The 9,217-nt window shown below is 48.3% G+C and overlaps 1 protein-coding gene and 1 pseudogene across 1 annotated transcript; one reads left to right on the forward strand and one right to left on the reverse strand.

The window, feature by feature from the left end:
- The first annotated feature begins 894 nt into the window (after nucleotides 1-894).
- Nucleotides 895-2,520, forward strand: LOC144153323 (uncharacterized; annotated as a pseudogene).
- Nucleotides 2,521-3,225: 705 nt separating this feature from the next.
- Nucleotides 3,226-3,885, reverse strand: LOC144153324 (uncharacterized). Its single transcript, XM_077684974.1, has one exon. It carries the CDS (start codon nucleotides 3,883-3,885, stop codon nucleotides 3,226-3,228), a length of 660 nt encoding a protein of 219 aa, XP_077541100.1.
- Between the last annotated feature and the right edge of the window lie 5,332 nt (nucleotides 3,886-9,217).

Genomic DNA, 9,217 nt, shown 5'->3' on the forward strand with positions numbered 1-9,217 from the left:
CGTGGTCGGTGCACGACAAGTTGCCTCGTCAAGAAGCATGTCTTGAGGCTGCCGTGGACATTACTTCAGAATGGTGTTCACTTATTGGCCTGAAGCTGTCTCCGCAAAAAACAACTTACATGTCCATCACAAATCGTGAGGGTCAACAACGGCTGTCGCAGACACCGATATCCCTGTTATTGAATGGTGACCCCATTGCCGCCACTGATCATATGCGTATACTGGGGCTCGAAATCAGTGCAGCTGGGTCGGCAGCCTCATAGGTTCACTCTACCCGACAAAAGCCCACCAGCATGTTACACTTGTTCGGCCGAATCGGCCAGAAGTCCCAGGGTGCCTGCTCGCGAGTCATGCGTACGCTAGTGCACGCTATCTTCCAGCATTGACTCGTTTACCAAGTCCAGTTTCAACACCTTACCTTGCGCGACTGGGATCGCTTATACCCCTGTCACACGGGCACTTTCGATCGCGATTGAGTCGATCCGGATCGAGTTCAATCCGGATCGAGAGCTCCTACACGGTCACTTTCAATTGCGATCGAGCTCGATCCCGCTCGAACTGAATACTCGTTTCCCAAGCGCGATCTAAGCTTTCGAGCGCGATCGGGGCAGGCGTCGGTAAGCTTGTCCTTACTCAGCCAATTTTTAGAAAGAGGAAACTTCATGTAACTCCACTACTTTTGTCAACTAAGTTTGTAAATATGCTAGCGAAAACGTTTCTTGTGCTAAATTTACTTATTTCAAAAACTCAAATTCCGATACTCTCAAAACCACTGCCTACCGCCCTTGGAAACGAACCTGGCGTCCATGGCGTTCTCTATGTTTGTGCATGCGACCTGACCGAACCGGCACCATACCGGCACTGTGCAGTTGAGAAGCTATGGCTTCAGGCGCAATGGTTCAAATGCGAACAAAAAAATGCAAGCTTTCATCAGCGCGCCACGTGTGGACTACCAACGCCACGTTCGACCTCATAGACTGTTGTGAAGACCGCCTGGATGACCTGAGGGGGCAAAAGTGCAACGCCGGTGTTTACGCCGACATTACGGAGGCTCTACGCAAGCTCGGGATTGAGCGGACGGTTGCGGAAGTCCGCTACAAGATCAAAAACCTCTCGCAGATGTACAGGTGAGTACAGTATTTTTTTTGCGCTAGTACATCACTAATCACTGAGCACTTAGCATGCGATAACCGTTTGAGAAGACGTGGTTGCATTATATCCAGCAGTCACTACAGCGGGTACGAATTTCCTCTGGAAACTGACACGCTGGTTTTGCGAGTTTCTTTTCTCGTTTTCCCGAATAACTCCAAAACGATGGCTCGCGTATTTTCTTGGGCACTCACGTGGCAGTGCTGCCATGGATCACAAATGATGGGAGCTTAAAAATATAAATGATGCATTCTATATAAATTATGTATTAAATTTTAAAAGTGTTGATTGCTTACAAACAGTACTTTTGCTTATTGTTGCTTTTCACCTTTTGCAGAGATTGTGTTAAGGGACCGTCAGATTGTCCACATTTTGAAAGGGTCCGCGAGCTCATTGGAACGCAGCCTTCCAATGACCCAACCGTGGTGCAGGAGTTTCAGTGCACTGTGGATGAGGTATGTGCTCTGCAATTTAACATAAAAAATTCGCCTAACCAATTTTTCAGCACAGACTGAAGCATCATAATGGCAAGTCCAATTTTGGGAGCCACGCTGACCAAATGTTAGCTTTCGAGCATAGAAGTTGGTGTTGTAAACCTTAGAAGCTGGTTGTGTCATTTTTGTCGAAATCTTTCATGGCCTCCTGCAGTGCCCATCAGCACCAAAAAAAGAAAGCTGTTTGGAGACGGCTCGGATTGTATCTTACCTGGAGCCCCGCCACACATAAGTCTTGAGGAGGGAATGTGACGGATTTCAGTACGAATAGGCATGACGTTAGTGAAGACCAGCACTAGTACTGGCTTGTACAATTTTGACGTGATTTGTACAAACTTTATTAATATAACCAAGTTATTTTGTTCCTGTCCAGCCCTTTTTATCTCACCGTGGATAATTGTACCTATTCTATGTTGAGGTGGCTATATGTTTTGTGAAGAGAGAGCAAGGAAGTAGGTGGCCTTTGTAAGTTTAATGATGGCAATTTTTTTACACACACAGATCATCGATGAAATGATACATGGTACGAGTGACAGCACATCCAACAGTCCTGCAGCACCATCCTCGGACGACACCGAAGACGTGGGAACATCAAGGGAGCGCCGAAGCTGGAGGAGGCGGCTCCGAAAATGGGCCAGCTGCGTGCCAATCAGCTCCTCACTAGCAGCGTACTGCCAGGAAGAGGAAGAGGACGTCTGGTGTCGGCGACTACCGGCAGGCGCAGCTGACGGAGCAGAGATTGCTTCGGGAGGCCTTCGAATCAGCCCACAGCAGGGAAATGGAGCTTAGGGAACGGCACCTGAAGCTGCAAGAAAAGTTGGTTAATTGTATGGTCCACTTTTTCGGCCCTCGAGAATGAATAAAGTATGAAGTGCAACTTGTACCTGAGTTCCCAGCTCGCTGCTTGTAGTAATGGACCATTGCAGCTCGCACTGCAGCACCAGTTGGGCTTTGTTCATCTGTAGTGCGCTGTGGCTGCTGATAGAGAGCATTAGTGATGTGGGCATCAGTGGTTCACTCGTGCATTACGTGCTCACTGTTTTCCTCGCAAATGTTATTCAGCACACAGCAAGCGCGTATGACCCACTGTGCTGTGTCCAGTTTGCATTCCATTCTCTTCATGCAAAACCGAAACCTAGCCTTCATCCTCCCGAAAGCGTTTTCGACAACTCGTCTTACTTTCGACAAATGGTAATTGTACAGCTTCATGTCATTATCCAGGCATGCCCTATGGCTGAACAGTTTAATGAGTTAGGCTGTCAAAGGGAAAGCCTGGTCGCAGAGAATTAAGGGAGGGACAGCAGTCCCGTTGATTGTGGCAACTGGAACTTGGAAAGCCGGGCTGCCCGCATACTCCTCCAGCTTCGAGCCTTGGTAAATGTAGGCGTCGTGGCAGCGGCCTGGACTGCCAACGTTGGTGTACAAAAAGCGGTATCGATGGTCCACCAACGCAAGCAGTACCATGCTATGCCTGTAAAAAAGAAAAAAGAACTATTCAGCATTTTGTAGGGCCTTGATTTAGGCGGTGCAAAGGTGATACGGCAGACAGTACGTACAGGGTTTCTCACTTACACTTTTCAACTTACCATCCTTTGTAATTATAATAGTCGACGGCAAACTCCTTAGCCAGCGACACGGGAAAATGGCACCCATCCAGTGCCCCCACCGCCTGAGGAAAGTCACAAACGGCGTTAAAAGCCGTGATGTGGTCGGCCAGGTGGTCTGCAGTAGGCATCGTCACCCACTTATCTTCAAGCAGCTCCACCACCACGTCACAAAATTCGCGGTACAACGTATTCACCGTTGAGCGGCCCAGGGCAAAAAGGTTGGCAATTGACCTGTCCTCGGTCGATGAGCATAGCTTGTACAAGCTGACGGCCACACGTTTTTCGACCGAGATCACTGGGCGCATGACCGTGTCCTCGCGCTGGAGGAGGGGTCGGCACGACTCCACAATGTAGCGGAAGGTTGACGGCGAGACACGACATGACTGGCGGAAAAAACGTTCAGCCAAGTGCGGCAGCGTGTCCTCAAACCACCTTTCATTTCGGTCGAAGCACCATCGCTCCCGCTGTACCGTACCGGGGCAATCCGCAGTTGCAGTTGCAGCACACAGGCTGCTTGTGAACAGCAACTGCCGCTTCAGGTTGTCTGCTTCTGCCTTCGCAATCTCTACCTCATTTTCCAGAGAAATAGACATCGACATCATCCACGCTATTTGCAGTTTCTGTTCGTAAGTCATGGCCACAAATACAAAAAACTTCACTGAACAAACGCCGCACCGTAGAACCAGTAAAGCGCTGCACCACGCCACAGAACACCACCACGCGCTCGTTGCAACGGCTGCGGAGTCAACTCGGCTATCGGCTTCGGCTGCACAGCGCTGCCCAACTCTAGCCGCAAATTTTTGTTGTTGGCGCCATGTAGCGTACCAGACCACACTATTCCAATCGCGATTGAAACTGGCCGTGGAGCAGCACCGGCACTTCAAGCGCGCTCGAAAACTCGATCACGATTCACTTCAATCGCGATTGAAAGTGCCCTTGTGACAGGGGTATTAGAAACCGAAAATAGAGAAGCAATGCGAGTTATCACCGGACTCCCTCCCATGACCTCTATACTGACAGTTCAAGCCGAGGCGCAACTGAACACGCTGGGTGAAATCGTACATCAGCGTTGATCGGCTCGTCATTTAAATTTGCCTCTGCTACCTGGCTCAGTGGAGCCCCCTCTATGGCAGCGACCTCAAGTTACGGACAACCGGCCTCTAGGGTGCATAAAAAGCATTCACCTCCAAGAGAAGCAGCCAACCAACCGCTTCCTCTTCACTCGCTAGAGGGCCTTCAAGCACATGTGGACGCAGGGGTTGCCGACGGCATTCTCCACACAAGTCCGGTCTTCCCCGCTATGCCATCCATCAACCAGACATGCACTTATTTCACAGAGGCGCCACTTCCTTGTGTGTTGGCGGAGCTAGTTGCCTGTCGTGATGGCCTGTGTGCTTTAGCTTCTGAGCTCGGCTGGAAGACACCCTATGCATCAAGAAAGATATTCTTCGACGGCCCACGCGTGCTCTTCTCCCTCCGCGTGGGTCTGACCTTCCTGGCGGCTTAACCCGCCGTGAAGAGGTCGTGCTTAGAAGGATCAACCTGGGTGTCGCACTGATGCCTGCTGGGCGAGCAACGTGGACTTCAAGTCTTGCAGATCCCTCCTCGACCGGCCCCTACTGCCCTGTCCCTGTTGCTGCGGCGACATTGGAACACTTGCTAGGGACGTGCCCGGGGCTTCAATCAACCCGAGCTCGACACATGGGGCCCACAGGACATCGCCCAGGCCGTACTCCCGATATTCTTCGGTGGACGCACGGCCCACTTTTCAAGGAACTGTTGTGTATTTTTCTGTTTTTTGTTTGCTTGCCTTCTGTGTCATAGCGATGATTGGTTTTCGCAATGGTTGTCAGAGTTAGGCCAGTTTTGTGCCTGAGCTACCTGGTAACAATGCTCATAGAGGACATTTTTTTCGGAGGTCACGAGTAGTGCCCCAGTATACTTGTTGCCGGTGGTGGAGGCCGTCGTTGCGGGACGTCCATGCCACCGGCAAGTAGTTCGGGAGTCCACGTACCCGAGTACTTGCGATACACGTTCAGAGGCGGGCTACTAAACCATTCTCTAACCTCACGAGTAGAGCCCGCGGTAGGGTGAAAGCGGGACAGAGCGAGGTGTCCCGCGTGTACACCTTCTCCGCGCCCTGAGAAGTTCGGTGAGCCGACGGATGTGCTCCAGAATCAGTGGCACCACTGCTGACGGTTGACGCCACAACCAATGCGAGCTCCGGCAGCTGTGTGGTAAAGTTCGGGCTGTCAAAGAGAGCCCAGAGAGGAGAGGCACTACCAAATATTCCCACTAAATCCCCAGCAGCTGTTACAGAGGCGGGTAGATGTCGCTCTGGGAAATTGTAGGCACAACGACGCGAGAGTAAGGTTAGGTGTGTCCTGTAGGGAGGAAAAGATGACTGCGCTCCTGAAAGGTAACCCTTGCGCCGGAGACAGCGGAAAACAAATAGTTCATTTCACTAACTCTTACGTAAATATGTGGAATATTTTTTAAATATAAATATTTCACATGTCGGGGAATGTGCAGGCTATGGGCCACATGATTTCGGACATTTGGGGGCTGTGCTTCGACAGCATTCAGGAGAAAGATCATTTTCGCTAAATTTGGCACGATAAATTTTATTCTGGATTATTGGGGTCCGGGGCCCTATCGGGGGCTTTTGAAGCATCGTCTACGGGTTGTGATGTATGGCATTGCTCCTACGTGGATTGTAAGAGCCACTTCTGCATTCTTTCAATGATGTCAGGATATAGACTGTCATTTCACTCTCTTTTCTTGTGCTCCAATTGTATTTTTTACGCCAGTTACTCATTACCTCAAGAAAATCTACTAGTGCCCACTACTAGTTATTTTTTGTAACGACGTGAAAGAAATTATTCAGAATAGACATTGTATAGAGTATATACATCTATACAGTATACATTGTTTTTATTTATTTATTTATTTATTTATTTATTTATTTATTTATTTATTTATTTATTACAGCCCTAGTGTTATTACGCTCCTTTTTCGATGTTGCCGTGCATGCTAGCCGTCCGCTATCAGCCATGCTCATCAAGCGTCCGTGGAAGTACAGTCATGAACAATTCAAATACAAACCACGGAGAGCACGGCCGGAAATGCCGGTGCTGTCACCTGGCAGCGGTCAGGGAAGACGCACGGACGTGCACAGTTGAGATGTCGGGAGCGAGGCTGCGTGTCCCACGGCGATATGTTGCCCTCTGCTCGCTCGCATGCTTGCCTTGTCGCCATGCCGCAAGAGCGCTGAAAACAATTGTTGGCGATGCGGCGCGAGATAGTATCTGCGGACACTGCGTGCTCGGCTCACACGAGCGCCTTCTCCCTGTGTGTGCCTGCGTCCCATTGCTGACATAGCTTTGCACATGGAAGGCACGAACTTGAGCAAATAACGATCAACACCTGGGTCGCGCCCAAACCATGCTCCGCAGATTTCTAGAAGCACTGAGGTGCCTGGCAAAAGAAAAGGAAAATCAGGCTGCCAAAAATTGTTGTGCAAGGGCAACTGGCTTATAGAATGGTTGAACCTGCCTATCTTCTAGTTTCTGTGAATATTAAAATTCTGCCAGTAATTTGCCCGGCTGACACAATGCTTGCAGTTAATTTATATCATTGAATACTAATTCTGGTGTTATATCTATTGTTTGCTGCACCGAATCCGCGAACTGCCTCAGCCATGACTCCGTCAAAGGCGCGGGAAGGAATTACCCGCCGCATTGCTCTCAACTCGACCAACACCTCCAGCTGCAACGGCGGTAGTACTTGCAGCGCTTGCAGCGCTCTTGCGGCATGGCGACAAAGCGAGCATGCCAGCGAGGAGAGGGCGACATATCGCAGTGGGGCAAGCACCCTCGCACCCGACATCTCAACTGCGCATGACCGTGCGTTTTCGACGGCCGCTGCCAGGTGACGGCACCGGTATCTTCCGCCATGCGCTGCGCAGTTCGTATTTGAATTGTCCATGACTGTATGTAATCGGTTCTAACAGAAAAACACAACTGAGGCAACCAGTGGCGAGTGCTCGCCCGATGCTAGAATGCCGACCAGCGCAATCAGATTGTGGAAAGGGGGTCAATGATACTACGGCCGAGGCAAAAGAAAAGAGACGCGATTTGAACAGGCGGCGCAGCTGCGCACTGACGTTAGTTGCTGAGCAGACACGGTCGTCAGCCGTACCAGGGGAGTGAAACTTCCTATACCTTGCATGGGACGCGATATTCGATCGAAGTGCCAGACAAGCACCTGGTGTTTGGTGGCGGTACTAAAAACATGGCGACCTGCAACTTACGCCACCCCCAAAGCGCGTCTCCGCTGCCAACATTGTGTCACCTAGCTTAAAAAGGAGGCAAGAGTGGCTACACCACGCTTTGAAAAGCCAAATAAAGCCCACAGTGTAACCAGAACGATATAAAATGTGTCCCAATGTGAAACAAAACAGGGTATATATATATGGCGTCTAATTGCAAGAATTTTAATATAACTTGAAACATTTCGTGGTCGTGTCGCCGCCGCAAGCACTGTCCGACAAACGGTGAATGGCGCCACGCGGCAGAAAAAAACAATCTATAAAGCGACCAGCATGTGATGCCCGATGAAGTTTGTATTTTTATTTATTTATTTATTTATTGATACTGCTAGCCTCAACTCTGGACGCTGCTGCAGGAGTGGGGGATACATAAATAATAAGTGTGCTCTTTTTAAAGAATTCACAAAAGCAGAAACAAGGGTCAATGTGAAAACTACAATATCAGCCAAATAGATCACACACATAAACAAGTGGCAATTCAAAGGATGACAATAGTTATGCGTTACATATAGAAAGACATGAAAGGTTCAGCAATAGAGAGTACAAAACACATATCAAGAAGGATTGTTTAGCAAAAACTAAGACAATTTAGAAGCAAATTATCAAGGGATGAACTTGGAACAATTTCATAAGGAAGACAATTCCATTCTCCTATTACACATGGAAAATAAGAGTATTTCAAAGATTCATTGTGGAACCTGTACTTAATAGACGTTTGCCGTGTTTTTTTCTTGTAGACCTGGAAACAGATGAAGTAATGAATTTATTACAAGGTATTTTTAGGCCGCCATGGATTAGTTGAAAGAAAAATTTTAGGCGTAAAATTTTGGCGCATTGACCTATTGCAGGTAGCTAAGCTCGTCTGAGTAATTACGTGGGGTGGGGGGGGGGGGTCGTAGGGTTTCTATTTATTGTAGATGAAACGAATGGCCCTCCGCTGGACATTTTCTAGTTCAGCAATAAGGTGTTTTGTATGAGGAAACCAGCAGATTATGCTATATTCGAGGATCGGCCGTACAAGCGATTTGTAAGCAATTAATTTGTATCAGGTGAGGCCATACAAATTGACCTCTTAAGAGAATATAGCGGAGCAAGGGCTTTGTTAGTTACATATTCTACTTGTTTATTTCAGTTTAAGTCGTCGGTTATAATTATGCCGAGGTATTTATAGTCCTGAACACTTTCTAATTGTGTTTGCTGAATTTCATAAGGAAAGATTAGTGGTTCTTTTTTCCTACTCACTGTCGTGGTAACGGTTTTTGTGCATTCAAAGATATTTGCCATTCTTGGCACCAGCATGCTATTTTGGAGAGGACCTGGTTAAGTGCAATGTAGTCATCTTTGTTGTTAATTGCTTTATAAATAATGCAATCATCCGCGAGCATGCGGACTGTAACATCAATATCGTAGGCAATATCACCGATATACAGAAGAAACAAAATAGGCGCAAGGACCGAGCCTTGAGGCACCACTGAGGTTACTTCTAAGATGTCTGATGATTGTCTCCCACAATAAACAAACGGTTGTCGATCTGAGAGGTATGAAGCAAGCCATTTAAAAACAATTCCGTCCCCCAAGAAGTTGTGTAATTTATAAAGTAACTTAGGATGAGATACGAGATCGAACGCTTTTGATAA

The sequence above is a fragment of the Haemaphysalis longicornis genome, unplaced genomic scaffold (assembly GCF_048455015.1).
Source record: "Haemaphysalis longicornis isolate Haplotype H1 unplaced genomic scaffold, Haemaphysalis longicornis Haplotype H1 scaffold_9, whole genome shotgun sequence".
Taxonomy (NCBI): domain Eukaryota; kingdom Metazoa; phylum Arthropoda; class Arachnida; order Ixodida; family Ixodidae; genus Haemaphysalis; species Haemaphysalis longicornis.